The sequence below is a fragment of the Passer domesticus genome, chromosome 19 (assembly GCF_036417665.1).
Source record: "Passer domesticus isolate bPasDom1 chromosome 19, bPasDom1.hap1, whole genome shotgun sequence".
In the NCBI taxonomy this organism is placed as follows: Eukaryota; Metazoa; Chordata; class Aves; order Passeriformes; family Passeridae; genus Passer; species Passer domesticus.
The window spans coordinates 6,017,099-6,042,848 of NC_087492.1; the positions used below are offsets into that span (position 1 = coordinate 6,017,099).

At 55.5% G+C, this 25,750-nt stretch overlaps 3 protein-coding genes and 1 long non-coding RNA gene across 9 annotated transcripts in view; 2 read left to right on the forward strand and 2 right to left on the reverse strand.

The window, feature by feature from the left end:
* Nucleotides 1-5,851, forward strand: part of LOC135283527 (NADPH--cytochrome P450 reductase) — a 28,859-nt gene extending 23,008 nt beyond the window's left edge. For all 4 annotated transcript variants that reach the window (XM_064394429.1, XM_064394430.1, XM_064394431.1 and 1 more), the window contains 8 exons: nucleotides 599-715; nucleotides 1,446-1,564; nucleotides 2,637-2,818; nucleotides 2,926-3,075; nucleotides 3,532-3,799; nucleotides 4,246-4,391; nucleotides 4,569-4,654; nucleotides 4,858-5,851. In XM_064394429.1, the coding sequence (XP_064250499.1) occupies nucleotides 599-715; nucleotides 1,446-1,564; nucleotides 2,637-2,818; nucleotides 2,926-3,075; nucleotides 3,532-3,799; nucleotides 4,246-4,391; nucleotides 4,569-4,654; nucleotides 4,858-5,002 (1,213 nt within the window). In that variant the 3' untranslated portion in view covers nucleotides 5,003-5,851. The remainder of the gene's footprint in view (nucleotides 1-598; nucleotides 716-1,445; nucleotides 1,565-2,636; nucleotides 2,819-2,925; nucleotides 3,076-3,531; nucleotides 3,800-4,245; nucleotides 4,392-4,568; nucleotides 4,655-4,857) is intronic.
* Nucleotides 5,852-7,009: 1,158 nt separating this feature from the next.
* TMEM120A (transmembrane protein 120A) lies at nucleotides 7,010-14,799 on the reverse strand. The gene is made up of 12 exons (XM_064394446.1): nucleotides 14,108-14,799; nucleotides 12,257-12,375; nucleotides 11,701-11,817; nucleotides 11,210-11,269; nucleotides 10,429-10,524; nucleotides 9,507-9,596; nucleotides 9,154-9,219; nucleotides 8,982-9,043; nucleotides 8,709-8,801; nucleotides 8,055-8,119; nucleotides 7,401-7,469; nucleotides 7,010-7,295 (listed from the first exon to the last, which is right to left on the reverse strand). Exons 1-12 carry the CDS (start codon nucleotides 14,180-14,182, stop codon nucleotides 7,182-7,184), a joined length of 1,026 nt encoding a protein of 341 aa, XP_064250516.1. The 5' UTR covers nucleotides 14,183-14,799; the 3' UTR covers nucleotides 7,010-7,181.
* Nucleotides 14,800-14,949: 150 nt separating this feature from the next.
* Nucleotides 14,950-25,711, reverse strand: STYXL1 (serine/threonine/tyrosine interacting like 1). Of its 3 annotated transcripts, none has more exons than XM_064394447.1 (9): nucleotides 25,531-25,711; nucleotides 24,035-24,096; nucleotides 23,475-23,619; nucleotides 23,059-23,115; nucleotides 22,023-22,168; nucleotides 20,618-20,763; nucleotides 19,488-19,582; nucleotides 17,747-17,856; nucleotides 14,950-15,705 (listed from the first exon to the last, which is right to left on the reverse strand). In XM_064394447.1, the coding sequence occupies exons 1-9, from the start codon at nucleotides 25,631-25,633 to the stop codon at nucleotides 15,574-15,576; spliced, it is 996 nt and encodes a 331-aa protein (XP_064250517.1). In that variant the 5' UTR covers nucleotides 25,634-25,711; the 3' UTR covers nucleotides 14,950-15,573. The 3 variants fall into 3 exon arrangements, 2 of the variants coding, with proteins under 2 accessions (XP_064250517.1, XP_064250518.1); XR_010349251.1 differs by lacking the exon at nucleotides 17,747-17,856 and adding an exon at nucleotides 17,554-17,746 and having other exon boundaries at nucleotides 15,501-15,705; nucleotides 25,531-25,710; XM_064394448.1 differs by lacking the exon at nucleotides 17,747-17,856 and having other exon boundaries at nucleotides 25,531-25,709.
* Nucleotides 21,190-22,781, forward strand: LOC135283544 (uncharacterized). Its single transcript, XR_010349268.1, has 2 exons — nucleotides 21,190-21,366; nucleotides 21,529-22,781. It is a non-coding gene; the product is annotated as an uncharacterized LOC135283544 (long non-coding RNA).
* Nucleotides 25,712-25,750: the final 39 nt, after the last annotated feature.

Sequence of the window (25,750 nt, forward strand, 5' to 3'; positions counted from 1 at the left end):
GCACTGGGACTCTGAGATTCCCCAATTAATGAATCATTCGTGGTGAGGAGATGGCTGTGCTCACGTGTGCTGTTTGGCTGGTACATCCACAGCATCTCTCCTGAGCCTTTCCTTGCCTGCAGTGGCCAATGCATGATGCCTGCTGGCAGTGTTGCTGGGGGGAAATGAGCTTTAAACATTAATTCCAGCCTGAAATATTTCTTTGAAATGTGACAGTGCCTCCAATCCAGTTCTGTCATGTGTCCTTAATGGGACAGAAGCTGTTGACTGCTGGGCTGTGCAGAGAAAGAAAAGGATCTGTTTTCTGTGCCAGTGTGGGGAGCAGCAGGATCATGATGTGTTTCTGTGCCAGTGTGGGGAGCAGCAGGATCATGATGTGTTTCTGTTCCAGTGTGGGGAGCAGCAGGATCATGATCTGTTTCTGTGCCAGTGTGGGGAGCAGCAGATTGTAAATTGGTTTGTGCTGTGGTGCAGTGTGCTTTGGAACAGGAACCCAATCATGGGAGCTGCTCTGGAGTCAGAGGGAGCATGCCGGGGTACAGGGAGCTCCATGAGCCTGCAGGAGGGAATCCCTGAACTCCTTGGTGTTTCCCTGCAGCCCGTTTGATGCCAAGAACCCCTTCCTGGCTCAGGTCACGGAGAACCGCAAGCTGAACGAGGGTGGGGAGAGACACTTGATGCACCTGGAGCTGGATATCTCCAATTCCAAAATCAGGTACTTCCCTGGGGGAGACTGCTCCTCTGTTTTGTCAGCAGCAAAGAACAAGGGTGTGGCACCAGCCTCATGCAGCACTTAGAAGGGGACCTTGCTCCTTAACACTGCCCCTTTGGACTTCTGTACCAGGTACCCCCTGTCAGGACTTGCTCCCAGCTCTTGAACTGCTTGGGTCCATCCCATCCCACATCCCTGTCCTAACTGAGCATTCCCAGTTGCAGGAATTCTCTAGAAGTCACTCAGTAAATGAGAGGGCAGCTGAGCTGTGAGAGAAGGGAGAGCTGGGGATTGCTCTTGCCTGTATTTGCCTGGTTTAGGTCTATGAGCATAGGGGGAATAAAGCCCTGTTCTTAGAACCCTCTCAGTGGCTTGAATTCATTAAATTGTTAGGAAGTCATGAATCCAGGTGGCTTAACATAGCCACTGCAGAGGTTTTGAGGAGCTTTGCTCTGTTCTATTGGGAAATTGACCTGTCCCTGCTGGAATTCTGGCAAAACTGCTGTTAACCTGGGAGATGCCTTGTAAAAACCCTGGGAAACCATTGTCCCACAATGTCACTGCTGCTGTCACTGCTGGCTCTGTGGATCCTGATGGTGCAGGTCCTGTGCATCAGACCTCAGTGCTGTCCTGCTGCCTCTTGCACCAGCCCCCTTGTCTTCTGGCTGAGCTGCTGGGGGTGGTTGAGGAGTGGTGCAGGTGTTCCATGTGCTCTCCTGCTGCTCTGTGCCAGGTATGAGTCTGGGGACCACGTGGCTGTGTACCCAGCCAACGACTCCTCCCTGGTGAACCAGATTGGTGAGATCCTGGCCACGGACCTGGACACTGTCATGTCCCTAAACAACTTGGATGGTGAGTAGGGATGACCCCTGAGGGTCTCCAGTTCTCCAGCTGTGGCCTCTGTCCTTCACCCTCAGATCCCATGGGGCACCTCCAGATGTGCCACAGCCCCTCTCAGTGTTGTGCTGTTTTAGCAGGGGCTCAGAGCCTGTGTGCTCAGATCAGCTGAAGTGGGTCACTTGTGAAATGTGCTTGGTGAGCCCATTCAACAACAAATTATGTAACAGCACACTCCTGATTACAGAGCATCAGCCCACCAGAGCATCCTTCAGCAGCCCTGGAGCCCCTCAGGGCCCTGAGTGTGTGAGATGCTCTTATTCAGTCCTGGGAGGAGGCACAGGCTTGGGGACTGAACTGCCAGCAGGGAGCACTTGTGCTGATCCAAAGAGCTCCTCCTGGGTAGCATTCCCAGCAGAGCCAGCCTCTGGCAGGGGGGAGATGGCAGCTGCTGCCCATCACAGTCCTGGAGCAGCACAGCCAGACCTGGGCAGCAGCTGTGCTGGCCCAGAAGCCTGAGAGAGCTCCTGGTTCCTAGAGACAAAGTGGATTTAAGGCACTGCTGGAGCCTGTGGCTCCCTGTGCAGTGTCCTGTGCTGTCATTCCTGCCCCTTATGGACCTCTCAAGGCTGAACGGAATGGCTCCAGCCTTGACTGCTGGCACAGCTGTACGTGGCTGACAGAGCCTAAGGACACTCTTGAGGCCAGATCTGATGGAGGTGTAAGTGCCTGAGGCCAAATTAGCTGTGGAGGGCAGCCCCCTGCTTAGCCTGGGGGTTTGCTGGACTGTGCGTGCACATTTCAGGGCAGGGAGCCCTTGGGGAGCACAGGGTGTTGTTTTTGCTGCTAAACTGTCAGGCAGCATCTATGAAACACAAAATGGGCTACTGGCAGATGGAGATGCCTGGGGAGGGAGGTGATTCAGTGTGGAGCTGGGGCTCTCTCCACAGGCTGCTCTCTCCTCCCTGAAACCCACTGTGCTCTGTCTCCAACCCTCACCATGTGTGTAGGAGCCTGCACAAAACCTCTGAACACAACAGCCTGAGGTGGATGATTTTTAATTTTTCTGTCTCTCCTGCTCCTCCAGAGGAATCCAACAAGAAGCATCCCTTCCCCTGCCCCACGTCGTACCGCACAGCCCTGACCTACTACCTGGACATCACCAACCCTCCCCGCACCAACGTCCTCTACGAGCTGGCCCAGTACGCCTCGGACGCCGGCGAGCAGGAGCGCCTCCGCAAAATGGCCTCGTCTGCTGCTGAGGGCAAGGTGGGAGCCTGCCCTTCCCCCTGGGCTGGGGGGTGCCCAAAAGGCACCCAGAGAGCCGAGGGGGTGTTGGCCAGCCCTTGTGATGCCCGTGCTCTCCTTGCCCGCAGGCGCTGTACCTCAGCTGGGTGGTGGAGGCCCGCAGGAACATCCTGGCCATCCTGCAGGACATGCCCTCCCTGCGCCCCCCCATCGACCACCTCTGCGAGCTCCTGCCCCGCCTGCAGGCCCGCTACTACTCCATTGCCTCCTCCTCCAAGGTGGGTGTGCTTCCAGCAGGGAACGTGGCTGTGGAGGGACCTCTTCAGCTGCAGCTCCCCTCAGCTGGGAGCTGGGCATGGGGGGCTTCTCCTGGTGCCATTTGCTGTGAGAGGGGCAGATGTAGTGATCTCCATGCATGGAGTTAGCCCAGGTTCCCACAGGGTCTGTGGAGAGTGCTGTGCTGATACCACCACACTCTCTGGAGCCCTGCTCCTCTTTGCCTGGCAAGGTGGCATTTTAGGGGCTGGTCAAAAGTCCCTCTTGGCAACCTCCAGGGAATCTCAGTGGTCCCATGATGAGTTGAGGACAGAAGCCCCATGAGGAGCACACAGGGAGGAATAGCTGTCCCAAGGTTAACATGAGGCTAAACTTCTCCCACCTTCCTGAGCACAAGGAAGCAGCGTGGGGTTGCTGGGGCTCCTCCTCTGCCTGGTTCCAGCATCTCTTCCCTGCAGGTCCATCCCAACTCCATCCACATCTGTGCCGTGGCGGTGGAGTACGAGACCAAGACGGGCCGCCTGAACAAAGGGGTGGCCACCAACTGGCTGAGGGGCAAGGCGCCTGCCCGGGAGGGGAGCAGCTCCCTGGTGCCCATGTACGTGCGCAAGTCGCAGTTCCGGCTGCCCTTCAAGCCCAGCACGCCCGTGATCATGATCGGGCCGGGCACCGGCATCGCCCCCTTCATCGGCTTCATCCAGGAGCGCGCCTGGCTCAAGCAGCAGGGTGAGGGCCAGGGGCTGGGGCTGCTGCAGGGCTCTTGGTGCCTCCTTTGCTGCTCCTGTTGCTGGTGGGCCCAGCCAAAAGCAGAGTGCTGGGGCGGGGTCAACGGGGCTGAGTGGTTTTGTTCACACAAGGGTTCTTTGTCCTCTTGGCCACAGAGGGTGTTTGGGGGTGGACAGACCTGGGGCACTTCTCTGACCTCTGCCACCACCACACCTCCAAATAATCAGTCTGGCCACTCAGACTTGATTCTAAAGCTTGTGGGCACTACTGGGAATCAGTCCTGAGCTTCCCCTTGTAACCAGCAACCATCGTGCTGCTCTGCAAGCCCAGGGTGGGGGAGAGCACAGGCTGGGGGGCTGCTGGGGGTGTCAGGACAAGGAGAGGTTGTGAAGGGGCAGGGCTGGGGCTGGCAGGGCCCAGCTGATGGGGGCTGTGTGACCCTGCAGGCAAGGAGGTGGGTGAGACAGTGCTTTACTACGGCTGCCGCCGCGAGCACGAGGACTACCTGTACCGGGAGGAGCTGGCCCGCTTCCAGAAGGAGGGAGCCCTCACCCAGCTCAACGTGGCCTTCTCCAGGGACCAGGCTGAGAAGGTACCACACTGTTCCTGCTGCCAGCTGCCCACCATCACTCTCATGGCAGGCAGGAGCACCCAGCTCTTGCCCTGTCTCCCAGAGCCATGAGCACAGACTTGCTTTCCCTCCCTCTCCAAGGTCTGTGGTGTGGGGGCTCTGCTCCTCTCTCCTCACTCCCACCTTGTTTCCTGCCAGGTTTATGTCCAGCACTTACTGAAGAAGAACAAGGAGAACGTCTGGAAGCTGGTTAATGAGGGGATGGCTCACATCTATGTGTGTGGGTAAGTTGGGGGCAGGATGGCGATTTGGGGGCAATTCTCAGGAAAAGGAGCGTGACTCAGTTTCCCCAGCTGTGCATTACAAGCCCTGGGAGGGTCATGCTGTCCTGGTTCAGAGGAGGGCAGGGGCTGGGGGGTGTGTGTCCAGTGGGAGGTGGCAGGGCTCTGAGGCTGTGCTCTGGTGTCTCACTCACCCCTGTTTGCAGCGACGCCCGGAACATGGCCCGGGATGTGCAGAACACCTTCTACGAGATCGTGTCCGAGTTTGGGAACATGAGCCAGCCCCAGGCCGTGGACTATGTAAAGAAACTGATGACAAAGGGCCGCTACTCCCTGGATGTGTGGAGCTAAGAGCGGGGCTGGCGGGGCCGGGGAGAGATCAGGTCCCCAGGCGTGGGCCAGGGGAGCTGGCAGGTGCCTGCTCGCCCACTGCTCTGTGGGTGACAGTGCTGTCCCCAGCCCACGGCTACCCCGGTGTCACTCCCAACCCTTCCTGGGCCTCTGCAGCCCCAGCGGGTGGAAAGGGTTGAGAGGGGCAGGGGGGTAGCTCAGGCTGCTGTCCAGGAGCTGCGGTGTCACTGGCACCTCAGGGTGCACCCCGTGGCACCAGCGTTTGCCTTGAGGCCAGGGACATCAGGGACACAGCCACTGTGGGGCACGAGGGACAGACACTGCCAGGGAGGCCTTCCCTGGACACCAGGTGTTGCCTTATCCCCGGGCTGGAGCCCACCCTGGCCTGCAGGGGCAGCAGAGGGGTGGAGGGGCTGTGCTGGGGCTGGGGTTGCAGCTTTGCCTCCCTCCTGCCACCCCTGTTTGCCCAGCTCTGGGATGTGGGGCTGGCAGCTGGCTCTGGGCACAGAGCTGTGCCATGGCCCCAGCAGCAGATCCTGCTCCATTCCTGCTGCCTGCCCTCGCTCCAGCACCAGCAGGAAGCTCCTCTCCCTGTGGATGAATCAGGATTGGGAGGTGGGGTCTCAGCCGAGGGGGCCCTGCTTGCTCCCCTGAGCCCAGCCCCTCCCTCACACCATGTATGGTCATTTTTTAAATACGGTTTTTATTTTGAACATTGTGATTTAAGCATGGAAAAAAAAAAAAAAGACAAAACAAAAAAACCCCAAAAAAACAACAACAGAAACCCGAGACTTCCAGGCTGTCCAATGATTGTAAATTATTTAAATACATTTGCCCTTGGAATAAAAATCCTGTGTCTGGAGTTTGCTTCCTGCATTCTCTCTGCTCAGCCAGAGGGAAGAAGGAGGCAGGAGGAGCAATGGATGATAACCAGGAGGAAATTTGGGGATGTGGTGGCAGCTCTGGGTAGCCCTTACCCTGAGTGCTGGGTTGTGGGGGGAGGGAGGATGGCAGTGGGGGGCTCTGGACTGGGGTGCAGCTGTGCCCAACCTGCTCTTTGGTTCTTCCAGAGCTCCCGGTGCTGGTACAGCTGGTGCAGGGTGTCTGTTCCCCACCTCCAGGGACACTGAGGTTCTGCTGGGCTCCTTGGGTGGCCACAGCCTGGGATGCCATGGGAAGGAGCACCCCCTGCAGCTCAGGCTGGTGGAGGGGCATAGGGAGATGACTTTTCATAAAATCATGGGCTCATTTAGGCTGGGAAGCCCCTCCAAACCATCGAGTCCAACCCTTGACCCAGCAGTACCAAACCCACCACTCAACCATGTCCCCAGCTGCCACATCTACATGGCTTTTAAATCCCTGCAGGGCTGGTGACTCCACAGCTGCTCTGGGCAGCCTCTGTCAGGGCTGGATGACCCTTTTTTGTGCAGACATCTATCTAAAGCTCCCCTGGTGAAACCTGAGGCTGTTTCCTCTTGTCCTGTTGTAACAATTGTCCTACTGCCCCCCACCTCCACCCTCCTTTCAGGGAGGCTGTGTCAGGACACCCCTTCCTGCTGACCCAAAGCCACAGAGCAGAGTGTGGGAGCAGATCCCAGACTGTCCCGGTGCCCCGGGCAGCTCCTTCCCTTTATTTTCACACCTGCAGCCTCAGGAGCTGCCAGCCCAGGCTGCTGCCTGCACAGCCCCAGCTCCCGCTCCCACCCTCCCGTGCCCCAGCCACCCCTTCCCTGTGGATTGAAGGCGAGGGAGGAGCTGGGCTGGGATCAGGGCTGTGCACAGCCCCAGCTCCTCAACACCAGGGGCTGCAGGGCTGGGGGAAAAGGGGGAGCCCCAGCACCCCAGGAGCTGTGGGAGGCAGTCCCTGGCTGCTGCCCTGTGCCAGTGAGGAGCACCAGCAGCCAGGGAACGTCCCAGTGAGAGGGAGGGGAGCGGCTGGCCCAAGCACCCTGCTGGCTGGGTGTGGAAGGCAGCCAGGACAGGAGGTGCAGTGACTCCAGCAGGGCCCCAGCCCCGTGCTGAGCACGTGGACTGTCCAGGAGCAGGCCCCAGGCTCTGTCCCACACCCAGGCCTCCAAGGAATGGCATGAGACACCAGAGTCCGGACGGAATTGAGGAGATGGGGATTGGGGATGGAGCCAGAGGGCAGAAACAGTCCAGGCCCCCACGGTGCCCCACTTCAGTTCTCCTTCGTGTCCTGGTTCTTGTTCTGAATCTTCTGGTGCACGACACGCAGGGTGGTGAAGAAGTTGCCCAGGAAGAGGATGGAGAAGGGGAGGCCGCACATGAGGACCTGTGGGGGGAGAGGATGGAGTGAGGGAGAGGATGGAGTGAGGGAGAGGATGGAGTGAGAGGCCCTGCCTGGGCCCCCTGCCAGGGCCCCCCGGGAGCTCCTTACCTGCCACTCCTTGCACTCGGGGTGCTGCAGCATGCGGAACAGGGTGATGGCGTTGTAGAGCTGCCAGAACTGCAGGAGAGGAGACTGAGGGCAGCTGCTGCTGCTTCCAGAGGCTCAGCCCCAGGCTGGAGCCTGTCCAGCTGCTCCCTCTGGGTATAAACCCCACACCGAGCCCGTGTGGGGCAGTGAAACCCCTCCAGGCTCAGGGACAGAGGGCTCGTTCCCAGAGGAGCCCAGATGGGACATCCCCCCTGTTTGAGGCCAGCTGGAGCCCAGGGGCCTCAGGGAGCCTCAGAGCAGCCTTTGTCCATCAGCCTCAATGACCCAACTGAGGAAGGCTCGATCCTTGCAGCAGCAGCTCAAGGCTGGAGCTCAGGAGGGCTTTGGAAAGGCTTTGGAAGGGTTCTCAGCACAGCACCCAGCAGAACCACCCCAGCCCCTCCCCACCTCCCTTCCCCAGTCGTGCTGGGTGCTTTGGAGGGAGAGGCTCAGCGCTTGTTGGAAGCATTTCCCTGCCCCAGGCATCCCCCTGACATGGCTGTGGCAGCCTGTGGGCTCTGTGCCATCTCCAGGCCACCGAGCACAGCTGGGAATGTGGCACATCCCACTCCCACCCGAGGCTCTGGCATCTTGCAAGGAACAGGGCAGCCTCACCTGCCCAAAGAAGAGGAAGGGAAGCAGGAACGTGAGGCCTCTCCACATCCAGGACTGGAAGCCCTCTGCAAAGGATGAAGGTTTCTGTGAGAATCTGGAATGGGCTGGGGAGGAGATGGAGCCCAGGGGAGGACAGGGAGCCCAGTGCCCACAGTGCCTGGCTGAGCAGCTCCTGCCATTGCAGCCTCACTGTGGGCACTGGCAGGGGACAGTGGCAGGGACTCCTGATCCAACACAGGGCTCTGGGCTCCAGTGCAGCTGGCCCTCAGCCCCTGCCCTCGGTGTCACAGGGGCTGGGGAGGTGACAGCCCACAGTGCCTGGGGTTTGGAGGGATGTGTCTTGTCTGAAGGAGCTTCTGGGCAAACCTGGGATGCCCAGAGCCACATCCACTGCCACCTCACATCCTGAGGGAGCCAGCTGTGGGCTGGTGGTCCCAGCAGAGCAGGAGTGGGGGGACAATCATCCTGTGGGGTGGTGCTGCCCACAGGAGATGCTGCTCTGGGAGCTTTGGTTTGAATTAGAGCTTTTACTGTTGCTGCCACTGCTGAAAGTGACCTCAAGTCAAAGTGTCACCATTTCCTTCAGTAGAACCCACAGCTCCCAGTGAGCTGAGCACCAGCCTGAGGTCACCAGCAGGGGGAAATCCCACTCACCCACAGTCAGGTCCATGTTGTGCCTCTCTCCCAGCGCTCGCAGCCGGTACAGGCACCCACTCTGGTAGTAATACTGCAGGAACTGCACAAAGCCTGCAGGGAGAGCAGGGCTGCTTCAGGAGCTGCCCAGGGATCACCTTCCAGCCTCAGCACCATCCCCCCAGGCCAAGGGAACTGCCAGGTGAGCTGAGAGCTGCAGCCAGGTCTGCATGTGCTGCAGAGCTCTGCAGGCACTCTCAGCACCCGGGGGTCAGTCCCTGTCCCAGCACTTACTCTGGTACATGGAGAAGGAGAGAAACTGGTTCCTGAACATCTGGTACATGAGCCCATCTGGCCTGTGGAGAGACAGTGCTGGCTGGGGCACGTGGGGCTGGGAGGGGACAGCCAGCCCTGCCTGTCCCCCAGCCCAGGCAGCCCCACCACGGGACAGGGGACACAGACTCACCACGTCAGCATGACACCTGAGAGGAAGGTGGAGATGTAGTGATGGAAAACCCACCAGCCTTTGATCCTGGAGGGCAGACACAGAGAAGCACTGTCACATCAGCAGCCTGCAGAGTGGAGCAGCCCAGCCCCATTTCCCCAGAGCTCCCAGGGCTGTTGGGAAATGCCTCAGAGCAGGACGCAGGGCCTCGGGGCAGGGCAGCACCGGGGCCCTTCCAGCTCCACCTTCCCACCGCCCCCGCTCGGGAGGATCCTGCTGCACTCCCAGCAGGGTTTGCCACGGCCTGAGTGGGAGGGAGCTGCTCCCCCAGGCCTGCAGAGGAGCCAGCCCCTGGCCGGGCCCGGGGCACTCACTTGGAGCCGTTGTTGATGAGGATGCTCTCGCGGATGGTGAGGGTGCAGTAGTACCACACCAGGAGGAAGTTGAAGACGGCGTCTGTCACCCTGGGTCACACAGAGCAGCTGTCAAGGCACGGTGACAGCCCGAGGGACACCCCCAAGGGAAGGGACCTGCTCCCTCTCGGGTTTCCTGCTGCCAGGATGACTGAGAGTCCCTTTTTCCAGCCCGACAGCCAAAGAAAGAGTCGGGATTCTTCGGCTCAGGTTCACAAGGTTGTTTAGTATCTATTATCTAAAATACGTTCTCTCAGACCCACAGAGGTCTGATCTGCACGTCTGTCAAGGGCACGCTGCCTGCCCCATGGCTGGTGTCTACATTTTATACTATGAGTTACATATACTTTATTTGTCATTATTTCCCAATACCTATCACCTATGTTAGACTGTCTCCTTCTACTTAAGGCCAATCTAAATGTGCCATCATCACCCAGAAGATGGAGGCTAGGAAGAAGAAGGAAGAAGCATGGGACAACGCCCATGTCCCTCCATCTTGCCTCCTAGACCCCCTATAACAACATCCCCAAAACTCCATTTTTCACCCGGTGATTAATTCAGTATTACTCTACTTAAACTTCTGTGACTTGTGATTCTTCACACAAGGTTGGTAATTTGCTCCATGGGTTAAGATCAAAATCCCAAGTGTCTTTGGTGTCCTGCCAGGACTCCCCAGCCCCTTGCCCAGGTCTGGAGCCATCCAGGGCAGCCAGAGGGATGTCCTGGGTTCCCCCTGCCCACCACGGCCATGCAGCCACAAAGGCCACCCCACCTCCAGGGGCTTTAGCAGGATCTCCTGTTCAGCTCTGGATATTCCAGGATGGGAGAGAAGGGCAGGGGGGCTCTGGGAGGAGATCTCTGCCCTGCACCAAGCCAGACTCACCTGGAGTTGAGGAGGAACCGACAGGAGAAGGAGACAATGAGGAGGATGATGGTGAGGTAGAGCTTGAACTTCTCGTACTCATCTTTATATGCAAACCTGCAGGGAAGCACAAGGACAGACTTGGAGCGAGGGGCTGCTGGAAATCTGTGTCCTCCCATCCCATCTGCCTGGGAAAAGTGATGTTCTGTTGGGAACCTCTGGAGACACTCAGGAAGAACCTTGCCTTGGGGGTATTTCTGAGAACAGGGCACACCAGGCTGCTTCCACACAGCTGGGACACATCTGGGCACCCCAAACCACCCCAGCCTGGGGGGTGACCCTGGTGGGGGAAATGGGCAGACTGGAATGTGCACACATCTCAGGGGGAGGACTGGGGAACAGAGGGAGAGGGGAGTGGCTCCTGGCTGGGCATCTCTGGCAAGGCAAAGGCTCTGAGGGGCCAAACCAAACTTCTGGTGCTCCCCAAGGGAAGAGGAGGGGACAAGCCACTGTCTGTCCTTCCTGCAAGTTCCTAATACAGTGGAAACAGAGACATGGCTTCTGTAGAGGATCCCATTAACTTGTCAGAACTAATGGTCCAGCCCAGCCCAGCAGCAGGAATGTGAGGGGGAGCCAAGGATTTGGCTGATTCTTAGGAAATGATGCAGAAAACAGCTCAGGAAGGGAATCTACACCAGGTGAGCCAAGCCAGCCCCGTGTCTGCCTGGGAGCAGCTGTTGTTCCTGGTGCCAAGGGGATGCCAAGCCAGGAAAACGAGAGGAGCAGCGAGGAGGGGCCGTACTTGGCCTGTTTGCTGAGCAGTGTCACGTTCACATTGCCGAGCACCAGACTCAGGTACAACCTGGGGAGAGAGCAGAGCGTTAGGACAAGGGCCTGCCTGTGGAGCTGTCCCCTCCTGTGCCACCAGGGATGAGCCCCCAGGTGCTTCCACTCGGAGCTGGCAGGCACAGACCCTCTGGATCCCCTCCCACGGGCAGGGGGACGGGTGGGGGAGCACATCCCACCTCCCACAGGCACTGGGGTGTTCACCAGGGCTTCTCCTGAGGCACAACCACTGTGCACAACCACTGTACAGGGGTGGGTGATGGCCACGAGCAGGCCATGAGTGAGGGGCAGCACTGCTGGCTCCTGCCCAGGTGTCCTTGGGGAGCCCAAGTGGAGCAGGGTGCAGGGTGCAGGGTGACAGCTCTGGGGTGTGTGCTGCAGCCTTCCAGCCACAGGGATGTGGAGGCTGGCCCTGGTGACCCTCCCAGAGCTGAGGTGCCTTCTCACCCGTTCTTCTTTGGCAGATAGGCCTCCATCTCAAAGAACACGTTCTGCCTCTCTTTAATCAGGCTCTGGGTCTCTTGGATGGATGCTTCCTGCTCGGGAGTCGCCTGGCCTTTGCATCTGGGGAGCAAACACAGGCACTGGCACCAGGAGAGCCTCTGTGACATGACCAGCACGTGCTGGCACTCCACAAGTGACTGACTGGGGCAAGGACACCCCAAGGACAGGGAAGATGGATGGGAGGCAAGTCCACAACTCCATCTGCAGGGCGAGCTCCTCTGTCAGTGATGTTGCTCAAGAGAAGGGAGCAAGGTGAGGCCAGATGGGTCTCTCACCCTTAGGAGGGATGGGGAGAGCTGTGTGCAGGAGGGGAGCAGTTCATGGTACCCACAAAACCCCTGAACTGCAAACAGGGCACAGGAGAGGGGGGCTGGGGAAGAGCAGCCTCCCCACAGCCCCTGGCTGCAGAGAGGTTTGCATTTGAGGTGTGAGGGGGCCTCAGCAGCCCTGTCCTTGCTGCTCTCCCCCCCCGCTGTCACAGAGCACAAGTGTCACTCACTTTTTGAGGGAGAGTGACAGCTCCTTCAGCCGCTTCTTCTGCCGGGCGATGGAGCTGGAGATGCCATCCTGCAGCTTGGTCAGCTCCTCGAGTTTCTGCTTGTACAGCCTGTGGTTGTCCTGGGAAGGAGGGACCAGCATGTGTTAGAGCTGCCTGCCCAGACACCCCTGTCCTTGGGCCCTCTGTGATGCTTTTGTTAAAAAATGTCCTTAATTTCACCCACGCTGCTGCTGGGTGAGAGGAGGGGTGGCTGCAGAAGGCCACGTGTGTTTGGGGACAGCCTGCAGCCAGCCCTGCTTCCACGGGGATGCCCAGCCCCAGTCCCAAGCAGGCTATCCACAGGATATTCCCGTGCTCAGGATACCCATGGCTGCACAGGAAAGCCTTGGGAATGAACACGGGGTGGGCCAGGGTACAGCTGTGGTACCACTGGACAGGATGAGCAGCTCCTTGTGCCTCCACATCTCCCAGCTCGGGGCTCTGGGGCTCCACCTGAGCATCCCTGGGGAGCTGCAAGGAGCCTGGCCGTGAGCTGGACAAAGGGGAAGGGCTCCCAGCAGGGCTGCACCAAGTGCCCGTAACCCAGCCACACCTGGACGAGCCTGGGTGCATTTCTCCACTATTTTTAGTAGGGAAAGGAGAGAGCTGCTGGATCAATGCTGCTGCTGCTTGTCCAGCAGAACAGCCTGACCTCGGCCACAGCAGCCTGAGTGCCACCTCCACACGCTGCTCACAACAACCCTTGGACTAGACCTTGGCACAAACAAGTTCTAACCTCTGTAGCTCTTATCAACCACTTGATCGCCAGATCTTAAAAGTTGTTCCCAAAGGAGAAAGGTGAAACCAAGAGCACAGGAGAGAAACCTTCTCCCTCTGGTGACAAACAGTGGCAAGGAGGGAACAGATCCCAGATAGTCCTGGTTCCACAGCAGTGATTTATGCCCCTGATTTATCCTAGGACATTCCCTGCTTGACCATCCAGTTTTCCTGCTGCCACCTAGAGTCACCTCCTCCTGGCTCTGGAGTGAAGTGTGAGCTTTTGTGACAAGTCCTTAGCCGTGCCAGCACGGGAGAGCCTGGGCGAGGAGCGAGGGCGGGAGGAGTGTCCGGAGGGAAGCGCCGGCGCGGAGCGGCCGCACTCAGGGCTCCAAGTGGGCGACCCGGGACATCCACGCAACCCCTATGGAGCAAGAGGAGGTTTCTCAAAGCCTCCCTTGCCCCAGATCTGGGCACAGCAGCGACGTGCCCGCAGCGACATCCGCTTCACCCCGCTCGGGGGGGAAGGACGGGCAGAGGGAGCGGGCGCAGCGCTCCGAGTGACCCGAGCGGCGGCGGGAGGCGGCGGCCAGCCTTCCCCGGGGCGGCCAGTGCGAGCTGCACCGTGCCCGCTCCTCGGCGGGGGATTACGGGGCGCTGGGAGCAGCTCCGGCAGCGGTCACCTTCCCGGCGGTGGCGGGGCTGAGGGCGCCGGGAGCGCGGCTCTGCTGCCGCTGTCCCCGCGGGGCCGGCCGCGCTCGCAGGAGCGACCGGAGCCCGACAGCATCCGCGCACCCCGGCCGCCGTGCCACGCCGGGCACCGCCGCTGCCTGCCACCGGGAACCGGCACAGCCGAGTGCCCGCCACGTCCGCGGCGGGCCGGGCACCGCACAGGGCACCGCGCCGGGCACCCCGCTCCGCCCGCTGCCCCAAGCACCGGCTCGGACCCCACGGGGGAAGCGCCCGGAGCGCGGAGCGGAGAGCCCGCTCCCGCCGCGCCCGCCGGGGATGCTGCGGGGATCCCCCGCCGCCGGTGCCGGCGGCCGCGGCGCGGCCCGGCCCGCTCCCGCCGCGCTGTCCCGGGCCCGGGGGTACCTGGATGCGCTGGTAGCCGTCCTGCAGCTCCTCCCACTCGCGCAGGCACTCGGCGAGCGAGGCGCCCCAGGCCATGGCGGCGATGGCGGCCCCGGCCCGGCCCGGCCCGCGGCGACGGGCGGCGCTGGCCACGCCCCCTTCCGGACACGCCCCGGGGCGGGGCCGGGGCGGGGCCTCCTGCAGCCCGGTGTTCCTGTGAAGGGAGCCGGGAAAAGGAGAAATGCCCTGGAAATGAGAGATTCCCTGAAAATGAGAGATTCCCTGGAAATGAGAGATTCCCTGGAAATGAGAGATTCCCTGGAAATGAGAGATTCCCTGGAAAATGAGAAATGCCCTGGAAATGAGAGATTCCCTGGAAATGAGAGATTCCCTGAAAATGAGAGATTCCTTGGAAAATGAGAGATTCCCTAGAAATGAGAAATGCCCTGAAAAATGAGAGATTCCCTGGAAAATGAGAGATTCCCTGGAAATGAGAAATGCCCTGGAAAAGGAGAAATGCACTGAAAATGAGAGATTCCCTGAAAATGAGAAATGCCCTGGAAAATGAGAGATTCCCTGAAAATGAGAGGTTCCCTGGAAAATGAGAGATTCCCTGGAAATGAGAAATGCCCTGGAAAAGGAGAAATGCACTGAAAATGAGAGATTCCCTGAAAATGAGAAATGCCCTGGAAGATGAGAGATTCCCTGGAAAATGAGAAATGCCCTGGAAAAGGAGAGATTCCCCGGGATCGCAGCCGGTCGCTGCAGCAGGGCTGTGTGCGCGGCTCCCGGCCCTGCCCCCCGTGTCACAGTGAGAAACGCAATCCCAACAACCCCAAACACAGAGTGCTGCAGAGCCAGGGGGGGTTTCTCTCGGGTTTTATTCTGTAATAAATTGGGAGCGCTGTAAGGGAGAGCCCAGTGCTGATCCAGGTACTGGTCGAGGTTTCAGGTGCCAGCACTGAGGGTTTAAAGTCACCACCTCTGCCCAGAGGTTTGGTTGTAGGATTGGAAGGCAGCAAAGGGGAAGGGTGGAATTGTCAACAATCCAGCCAGCGAGTCTGTGAGAGACCGTGGTGGCTGGGAAGGCACTCACAGGGCACAGGGACTTCTGAAACTTGGAAATTCTGTCCTCACCTCTCCGGGCTGGAAGTGGGCACTGTCAGACTCTCAATTTACTATTGCAGCCCACGGGTAACAAACCTTTACAGAGATAACCCTCCTGACTGCCCCACAGCTGTGGCTACAATCCCCTTTGCTCACCAAAGAGCCAGCTGTGTCTGATGGGCCAGTCCTGCAGGACCTGCATTCCCAAACTTCCACCTCCTCCAGCACAGCTGAGCTCCCCGGGAAGCTCCAGAGCTGGACCCAGAATGACATGGAGCTAGAGGAAAGCTTTTCCACCACATTTGGGTCTTTTTTCACGCAGTGTTCAGGTTTCTTTCTCCCCGGATGGGGAAGTGGCTTTTCCCAGGGGATGTTCTCTCTCAGTAATTTGGCTCAGACACGTCTGTGACTGGGAACCCATAGATCTGGGTCTCCCAGGCTGAGAGCTGCTCCACAAAGCCCCGGTGTGGTCTCATGTTCATTTTGCATTTCAGAAGGTATTTCCAAGCTCTCTGTAAACAGAAGGAAAGTGAAGAAGTGTTAGAATTGAACAGAAAGTGACTCTTGGGCATTTTCACAAAGCAGCCACACTTCAGTCAGCACAGCTTTGTATTTGCTGGACAGCAAGAACCTGCAGAGAGGAGTTTGGCACCAGAGTGGGGACAGGCTGGATCCAGGTGTGACCCTGAGAGAAACCTGTCCCCTTCATGCTCTGCCCTCCTGGACACGAGGACAGCCCAGCCTGTTTTCTCTGCTGAGTGTCATTCCTCTCTGCTGGGGCGATGCAATCCTGGATTTTCCACCCTAAAATGCTGTTCCTTCCACAGATGATGAGCAAGCAGTGAAGTATCAGCCATAAAGGTCATAAAGCAATGAAGGTTGTCACGTTTTTGATTGGTGTGACCTGATGTGGCAGAGCAGTTATCCCACTGTATTAATTACAGCCATCTTAATTGTTAGCTCCAAGTAATCACCTAGAAACTCTGACACACACAGGGCAGATCCACCAGCATTACTGCAGCTCCATCCCTGGGTTTTCCTGTCAGTGCTCATCTTCCTGCTCATAAAAGAGCCTGACCCCTGCACTGTAGGGTTGCTTAAGGGAAATGAGACCAAAGGTCAGCAGATAGTGCTCCATTGGTTTGTTTTTCTAATCTTGCTGATTCTGCAGGCTCTGAGGCTGATATTCCAATATTTACTCCTCTGGGGTCACTGTGGGTGTCTCTGGTTCCCCTGCACTCTATGATCTGCTCACATATTGCTCACAAAGAGAATCAGGGGCTGCACACCCCAGCTCTGCCTTGCTTCTGCCTTTCTGAAAGCTTTCAAAGATCTTTGCCTGGATTGGCAGGAGGATCACACAGAAATCTGTTGCACTGCTTTTGTCTGCAAGAAACAAACTTGTCTGCCAGGGTAATCCCTCAGGAAAGCTTTGCCCAGCCAACAGTGGGCAAGCACTGTCCTGTCAATATTTTCTTTCTTTTTTTTTTTTTTGGCATTTAGTAAAATGCTGAGAGCAACCTGTTGATGCCAACTGAGGGGAATGGCAAGGCTCAGGCTTTGACTTTTGCACTGCCATTGGAAGCACACTCTGTGATTATCAGCCTGCAGGAGCAATCACATCCCTGTCAGTGCAGGGACTGGACCCTGTCAGAGCCCTGCTGGCACCCTCAGCCTCTAATTACCCACTGGCACACAGCCATGGCAAGAGCTCTCCTCTTACATTGACATGTTTGCACAAAATCAATCACCTTATCAGATACAGACCCAGCTTTAGTGAGGTTTGGATCAATCCCTTCAAGCTCCTGAACTTTCTGAACAAGGGTGAGGTTTTTAAGGAGAGGCTGGTCAGCTGCCATGGGAACTCTCCTGGAGTGAATTCAGGAATTCCAGGAGATGCTGCCTGGGTGTTGCATGCAAAGGGAGAAAGGCCTGGCACCAGGGGAGAGGCCACCAGGCTCTGGCACAGCCCTGCCATCCCCAGCCACCCTTCATTAATTTATTTCATTATTCAGAGCTATGGAACAGCCTGTGCTGGCCATCTGACCTGTACATCCCCTCTGGGCAGGTGTCATCCCATTGCAGATTTCTGTACAGGAGTGTCTGTGGGAGGGGATTGCTTCTGGAGGAATAAAAAAGGATTTTGGAAGGAGTCAGTGCTGAAGTCAATGGGAAATGGGAGCCCTGCAAACACTGGGTTCTGAACTTCTCTAACACCATGGAATTAAGAGATAGGATTAACTGCAGTAGCTTCCACTGTTTCCCTCAAATCCAGGAGATAAATACCACGTTCTGTATCCACAGCTTTGCTTTTCTAGCCCTTTAGCTAAGTAGGGAAAACAAAAAGAGTAAGGACTCACAGATCCAAAATCACACCTAATCCACCTCCCTAATGGTCTAAAGAAGATGCAATCTCAAATCACAGAATCAGTTCCATCACCAGGTGGATCTTGTGCATGAAATGACAGAGGATGTCTCACAGTGCTGCAGTGCAGTGTTTCAGCAGGAGAGCTGAGGAGCAGAGGCCCTGGGTGGCCTGTGACAGTGACATACCTGCAGGGAGAAGCGGCACGAGTGCATCAGGTAGGCCATGGTGGCTGTGCTGCTGCGGCTGATCCCCAGGCTGGAGAACACCAGCACTGCTCCCACCTCCAGCTGGGCATCTGAGCCAAGAAATGCCAGTCACAGTCAGCGAGCTGGGAAATGCAGTCAGGCACCAGTTTGGTGACAGCTGACAGGGGCTGCAGCCTGGGAGACAGGAGCCCTCAGGAGCCCTGACAGCAGCAGATGGGCACTGCCAGCTCCCATTTCTGTAAGCATCTGCCTTGCTTAGAAATCCACAGTGAAAACGTGGCCTTGAAGAGCAGCACCAATGGCAAGGACCAGTCAGTGCTTCATTGCACATCATGTCACCCCCACAGCAGGGATCTGAGCAGAAATGGTCTTTCATCCCCTACCTGCTGTGGTCAGCATCACAGACTCTCCCCAGACAGCTCTAAAGTATTGAAATTTTATTTTGCTTGGAAGGTTGCATATTTAATTGATAAATTTTAATTATTTCTCTCCCTCTCTAGACAGAATGATGTTTTTAAAATATTAGCAACTGAACTCCAGAATTCATAGAGCAAAACCTTTTCTTTTAGTGCTGTCAAGATGTTTTGTTTGTTTGTTTGTTTTTTTCCCCAAGCACTAAGCCTGCATTTTTAAACTCATTTCTGTTGTGAGATACTACTTCTATCCTAAGATCTGGGCAGAACTGGCCTCACTCCAACATACACCTGGCATGAGGACATTCACACTCCTCCTGGAGCATGTGGAGAGCTTCAGTCTCGTGTTCTGGTTTGAGTAATCTGCTCTCCACTGCCAAACAAACAGTTCCACTATCAGGTAAACAGTGGAACACTTCCACAAGTGCAGCTAATAGGCTCTTGTAGTCTGGTTTGGAAACAGCCACAAATCATGTGTAATGTCAGAAGGAAACTTCTGAAACACCACTGGCAAAAAGTATGAGGCACAAGGAAAGGCAAGTGAGTGAATATCAATATTCAGGTGCACTAAATAATGAAATTCAATTCAGGACTACAGATTTATATCCTCAAGTGTTGTTTCTTTGTGTGCAGCTGTCATGTCTGATATTGTACTTGGATGAAGCTCTGTGGGGACAGGGTGGTCTTTTGCTTCTGGCTCTGTCCAGCACAGCTCAGTGGTCTGTGGCAAGTGTAATTTGATAAGCACAATAAAAGATAACAACATGGTTGGACAGCATCAGGATGGAGCTGCAGGAGCCTCAGCTGCAGGCACTGAGCTGCAGAGTGTGTTTTCTCTTGTCCTAGCTGATGTAATCAGCTGAAGGCAGGTTCCTGCTGTCCAACCTGAAAGTCTTCCTGGGCCCTACAGTGGGTCTGCACTGCAAATCACAAAATTATCAATGCCTCGTGCTGAGCTCTCTAATGTGTGTCACACTCTGCTTCAAATCAAGCTCTGGTGGCTGAAGATTTGGGCTGCTGAGAGTCAAAGGAGTGAGAGGGAATCCTATGAAGCCCTGGTAGATTCCCTGCTGCAAAGATTTGGGTGGAAAGCTCCCTGTTACCAGGGTGAGGCATCCTTTGAAGTGAGCAGGGACACCAGAGTCAGATGTAAAATCTCCTCTCTGTCCATCAGGCTGGTTAGTGAGGCAGCTCTGGTATCCATCAGGGTGTGGGCTTGCTTATCCTCTGCCTGGGCTTCCTGTCACTCCCATCTAATATCCTACAGTGAGCAAGGGCTCAGGAATTCCAGATCAGGATCCACTCACCTATGAAATGAGAAATGGTGGGGAAGGAAGAAAAAAGATCTGCCTCGAGTGAATCAGGAACAGACACATGGAGGGATTTACCTTCTTCTGCAAACCTGGAAAAGAGCACACAGACCACGTGGAGCAGAGGAGCAGCCTTGGCAAGATGTGTTTGTGGGAGGCAAGGTGATCATTTTGTTTGCTGTTACATTTGTGAGTTTTTAATCATTGTCATCTTTCACATGACAAGGGATTTATTATGGTGAGGCACAGAGGTGTTTGTAACACAGAACCAGTATAATCACTGATTTTCCATTTCGATGGTATCAGTATTGATGCCTTAACCTACAGATAGATAACCTACAGAGAGATAAATGAAAACAGATGGACTGAAAGCAGATGTGCTTTCACAGAGTGTGTGTTGGCTGCTTTGTGGGGCCCCCAGTTCCCTTCACGTGGTTTTCTGTGGCAGCATCTCCTCCTTCCACAGGCTCAGAGAACTCATGGGGCAAAAATTGGTGAGGAATTTCCAAAATGTGGAAGCACATCATGCAGGGGACACAGGAGTATTCCCCACAGTGCAGAGACATTCCTCTGCAGAGAGCCAAAGGCATGAGAAATGTCTGCTGGTGCACATGTCCTGGGGTGGGTAACTGCATTAGTTACTTTGTGTGGGTCAGCACCTTGAGAAATGCCACTGGGTTTTTCAGTGTGAAATTGCATTTGCAGCAAGGCCTGCAGTCTGGGCTGTCTGGTCATGGACAGAGCAGGCAAGGAAGGAAGACCAAAAATGGGACATATTGCTGACTTAGCTTTTACGCAGATGTGTTGGTAAGATTTTGCTCTGAAAGCTATTTAGAGACACAGGTTTTTCCTGAAGAGTGGTGGTATGTGATAGACTTGAAATACCAAGGGCTTCCCAGTGCTCCTCTTACCCAATTCACCCGTGGCATGGTCAAGGGCTGCAGGGCTGTGTTGCTGTTGTGCTAACTCTAGAGCAGAAATTAGAAAACAGCATGAAATGGCACTGCAATCTGCAGAGGTTTCCTTGGAAGGCCACAGGCACTGACTCCTCTGCCAATAAACTCTGTCATCTCATTTTTTCACATCACAGACACTGGTGAGGGGAAGCCTTGAACTGTTTAACTTACAGAGTTACAGGCTGTTCAGAGACGTTGACCAGTGCTTTGATCCTCAGATCTTTCTGAATTTGTTTGTCACTGGCTTGCTTGAAATTGCCCATATATAGCTTTGCAGGCAGTATTTCTACAGGGTATGGCTGGAAGGTGTCTAGTTCCTGCCAGAAAGAAACCACAGGCTCAGGTTAGAGTGCCTCTGCTCCCATCAGCTCGATAAGTTCTTAAACAGAAGTCATGTGAAGAGTTGAACAGGCACTTAGTCAGCAGCCCATGACATATTTTAGTGTAATGATTCATTCAATCACCTGGATTTGCTGTGTTTTGAAGTCTTTGCTAGTTTTACTGAGAATAATTAGCAGCCTCACAGTTGTTGTGGCATTACTTGAAGCAAATCCCAACTAAAGAGGAGGTGGAATACATTCTTTGCATTGTGTGGAGGGACAGATTGGTTTGATGTTCTCCCTGGTTACTGTTTGCAAGGATAAATGAAAACATCTGCCACCTGCAGAGCCGCAGGTGCCCTGGAGTGGCACAGCACAAATCCACAGCTGCAGCTGGTGTGGGCAGCCTGGAGGCTCGGGAGGAAAACTCACCAGCAGCCAGGAGCACAAAGGAGGAGCCTAACAATGTAAAGCTTCAGCTGAGAGGCAAGGAGGTGCCTGTGTCCAGCTGAGTCTGAGCAGGAGGCTCAGCAGGGAATTGCCCTTCACAGGGCAGCACAAAGGGAATCGATTTTCTCTCCTGTGCTGTAGCATCCACAGGTTAGCACCGTGTCATGGGAACCAGAAGGGAACAATGGGAACAAAATACACCTTGGGATGAAATGCTCTGTTGTCCAGCACCTTCTTAAGCTGCCCTGCCTGTCCTAAATGTGCAATGAAGGGTAATTGTTTCTCATAAGGTAAATAGATTGATGCTTATAGGTGAAGCCAAGCAATCAGGACACAGTGTTTGAGTGGATGGCTGTTTTCTGCCTGGGCCTATTGAAAGAAGGCACTTGTGACCCTTCCTGATGAAGAGACGTGGATCACAGTGCTTGGTAGGAATTGTACTTGTGTTTGAAAACATTTGCTGTGTAGTATGCCAGATAACCACGTGTGGAGAGCAGCCTGCTTGCTGTCATCACTTGCTACTGTTTGTTCAGTTATCTGTACTCTCCATAGGCCAGTTTTGGGGTTATCAGGGGAACATTCCCAGCTTGTTTCCACGAACTTCCTTTCATGCAATAGAAGAGGAAGAAGTGAGGCTGTAAAAGAATCAGTGGTGAGACTCAGGGCAAGCACAGTAACTCAAATTACATCCAGTTCCTTTGTCTGAAATTTCTGTGATACCAGGTATGCAACACCACCTCACCTGAACTCACCAGCCATCATATTGAATATTAATGTCATCTGCTTGGAAATCAGTCTCATCTCACCTGAGGCATCCACAGTGTCTTGTGGCTCTTCAGGAAATGGTAACAAGCTGAGAAACGCTTGTACCCTCCCTTCAGCAGGAGCACGGGGTGGCGGGTGAAGTGCTCCAGGTTTTTGGCATGGAGGAAGGCATCTCCTCCCTCTGCACCTAAAGACACCAAAGAGCTGTTTGCCTGGGCAGGTTCAGTGTCTCCATCTCCTGACATCCACAGCAAACCCCTTTGCATTCCATCTAATGCTCTGGAGAAAACTTTGTTAAAATTTCAATTTATTCTTTACTTGTTGCTGCAGGACAGTTACAGGGGGTGCTGCTTTTCCCCTCTCATCCTGATCTTTTATTCCTCTCCTGGTTTCTTTTCTAGGACCAGATTTCTTTTCCTCTCCCCGTTTTTCTTTGGGAAATGCTTGTAATAAGTTTCCATAATAGGGAAGTTTTATTAATTTAAATTTAATAATCTTAGCTTTATGGAGGCCCTTTTCTTTAGTCTGCTTTAGGCAAACAGGAAAAAAAGGAAGTGTGTTAATTAAATTCTTCACAAATGTTTTAAACACCCCCCTCAGTGAGGTGGATTACGTGAGATGGCTGCTTCTCCTCCTCCTCCTCCCAAGGAATCCATCCTGCTTCCCTCTAGCTATGTCTGCTTTAGAAATAGATCAGCACAACAGAAACCCAGCTCTGATTCTCCACACCTTCCCTGCACTGCCTCAGCACTTAGGAACCTGCTTGTTTTATTCATTCCCCTTACACCTCCACTATGTTTTTCTTTAAAAAGTGATGTAAATCTTTGCTAAAACTCTGTAGCCTTTGTGAAGGTCAAACAAACAGAAGTGGTTCTGCTCACAGGAGAATCTTGCCAAAGGATGTGTGAAAGCCAAACACTTCCATGGTTCAAGGAAAACTGAACAATGCCATGGAAGTTTCCAGCACTTCACATTTCTTGGTGAACCTCATCAAATCACCTCCCCCATTAAAGGTAAAGCTTTTTAAATATCATGAAGTGAAAGCCTTTTGTGATCCTCAAAGAAGGAAGTACTCACTCTGGGAACACGTGGAATCTGAGCTGCTGGTTTCAGTCTCTGAAGCAGTGCTGCTCCCTGAAAGGCAATGGTTGGACAAGCCAAATCTCAGGGAAATGTGGCAAAAAAAATGAACCCATTCCTCACATGCAAGAAGGAGCTTCAGAGGATCACCCACAGATGGGAAACCAGGGCTGCCAGGATGCTTTGAAATAAAAGCTGGGTTTTTGAAGCCTGAGAGCATACACAGCACAGTGCAAAGCACAGGCACAGCACAGTTTTTCCCATACAGAATCACAGAATAATGAGGTTGGAAGAGACCTCTAACATAAACTGGGAACATTTGCATCTCTTCCAACAAGCTCATAAAATTAAATGAGGAATGGGAAGAATCTCTATCCAGCAGTAAGGACTGCACTGGCACGGGTCACACGTACCTGTTTCTTCCTCCTCCTCCTCCTCCTCCTCCTCCTCCTGATAGTCCGTGGAACCCAAGAAGCCAGTGTCGTGGTCATACACCACACAGAACCTGACATAGCCCAGCTCCTCGGGATTTGGGATCACATACTCCCCCGCGGGACTCTGCCAAAATCACAGAGCAATTCCATCAGGAGCACGGCCCCTCCTCTGGTGCCATGCACACCCCTGGCATCTGGCACTGCTGGGTTTGTAGGGGTGGGACGGCACTGGCAGCCCGGTGGGGAGTCGGGAGGGATGGAATGATGCAAACCCCGCTGATTGCAGCAGCAGCAGCAGCGTGAGGATGCCAGGCTGTCCTTGTGGGGCAGGGCTGCGCTGTGACAGCTCTTGTGCAATGTTTCCCTGATTCAGTGCGGTGTGGCAATCCTCGGGCAGCAGGAGGATTGCTTTGTGACAGAATGCATCCCCCCAGCGGCACGGCCGAGGCAGGGCAGGGGCTGCCACAATTCCCGTGAAGGGTTTCAAATTCTGCTAACTGTAAACCCAGGGGTGGCTCACACAAACAGCAATCCCTCACCTGCTCAATCTTCTGGGCTGTAACGATGTGGCTGTCATCGAATTCAAACTGAGAACGGGCATCTGAAAAAAAAAACAACATAAAACAAAAACCAAGCAAGGCAGAGGAGTTGGTTTTTAAAGCTCAAACAAACAGAGGTGGGTCTGCTCTGGTGGAGGGTGGAATCCTCTTTGTATTATGTCAGTGGGAATGCAGGCATCACCCAGAGAAAGAGGTTGGAAATGTGGCACGTGGGGATATGGTTCAGGGGTGGTTTTAGTGTTGCAGGGTCAGCTGTTGGACTGGATGAACTTGAAGGTCTTTCCTAACTTTGATGATTCTGTGATTTTTATTTTTTTTTTTAGCTACTGAGGCCTTCTGGTGTGGGTGTAACAAACTGCAGGGCTGACGTGAGTCTGTGTGCAACACCAAGTGACACCAGCAGTGTTAGTCCTGGCCCAGGAGTGCTCCTGCAGCAATCCCAGCCTCAGTCCTGTGCCCTGTGCCTGCTCTGCCTCTGCTGCTCCAGAGCTGGGGCACTGCAGAGACCCCAGCCCCCCTCCCAAAGTTCCAACTCCCTCACCAAAACATTCAATGACATTGCACCATCACTGTCACCCTTCTGGGGGCATTGGCACTGTGCAGAATGGAATGGTTATCAGGAATCTTTGTGCAATGGTTGAGCAATCCAGTGCAGTGCCAAAACCTCTGGGAGCAGCAGGGAGAGTGTGTGTCCGTGGGAGTGATGAGAGCAGGCAGAGCTGAGCACGGGGAGAGCCCAAGCAGCACCAGCCCACAGCTCCTGCAGCGGGGCGGGAGCAAGGTCCCGAGTGCCAGGCCCAGACATGGTGAGGGTGATGTGTGTGCTTTTCCCCACACGCCCTGCTGGCTCAGGACATCTGCCTGGGCTGAGCACAGCGCCTGGCTGCTGGCAGGGACAGGGACAGGGACAGGCAGGAAAAGGGACAGGGACAGGGACAGGCAGGGACAGGGATGGGGACAGGCAGGAAAAGGGACAGGGACAGGGACAGGCAGAGACAGGGACAGGGAGAGGGACAGGGATGGGCAGGGACAGGGACAGGGATGGGCAGGGACAGGGACAGGGACAGGGACAGGCAGGAAAAGGGACAGGGACAGGGACGGGCAGGGACAGGGACAGGGACAGGCAGAGACAGGGACAGGGACAGGGGCAGAAGAAGCAGGCGGGCAAGGAGCAGAGAGGGCAGAGACAGGTAGGGACAGGGAGAGGAATGCACAGGGAGGAGGGAGGGGGATAGGCAGAGGAAGGGGCTGCAGCAGCAGGGACAGGCAGGGGGAGAGGCAAGCAGGGGGAGGGACAAGGCAAGGCAGGGACAGGGACAGAGGCAGGGACAGGGGCAGGGACAGGGACAGAGGCAGGGACAGGGGCAGTGACAGAGGCAGGGACACGCAGGGGCAGTGACAGAGGCAGGCAGGGACAGCCATGGACAGGGACAGTGACAGAGGCAGGCAGTGTCAGGCCTGTGCCGCGGCCTCACCCAGCAGGCACAGGTAGTTGGGCTCCGTCAGCCGCGATCTCCACCGGTACTGGTTGATGATGTTGTAGAGGTGCCGGGGCTCGCAGAACACCACCCCGGCCATGCCCCCGGCCCGGCTGTCGCCGACTGTCGCCGACTGTCGCCACCCCGCCCTGCCCCGGCCCGGCCGCGCCGCCCGCCGGTCTCCATGGTTACCGCAGGCGCCATCTCGCGAGACTTC

Coding starts and splice junctions, on each gene's coding strand:
- TMEM120A (XM_064394446.1), bottom strand. CDS start 14,182: ATGGCCTGGGGCGCCTCGCTCGCCGAGTGCCTGCGCGAGTGGGAGGAG. Junction 11,270..11,700: donor TATCTGCCAAAGAAGAACGG/GTGAGAAGGCAC, acceptor CTCTCTCCCCAG/GTTGTACCTGAGTCTGGTGC. Junction 8,802..8,981: donor CTCCTTCTCCATGTACCAGA/GTAAGTGCTGGG, acceptor CTCTCCCTGCAG/GCTTTGTGCAGTTCCTGCAG.
- STYXL1 (XM_064394447.1), bottom strand. CDS start 25,633: ATGGCCGGGGTGGTGTTCTGCGAGCCCCGGCACCTCTACAACATCATC. Junction 23,116..23,474: donor GGAGGAGGAGGAAGAAACAG/GTACGTGTGACC, acceptor ATTGCCTTTCAG/GGAGCAGCACTGCTTCAGAG. Junction 20,764..22,022: donor AGACACTGTGGATGCCTCAG/GTGAGATGAGAC, acceptor TCTTTCTGGCAG/GAACTAGACACCTTCCAGCC.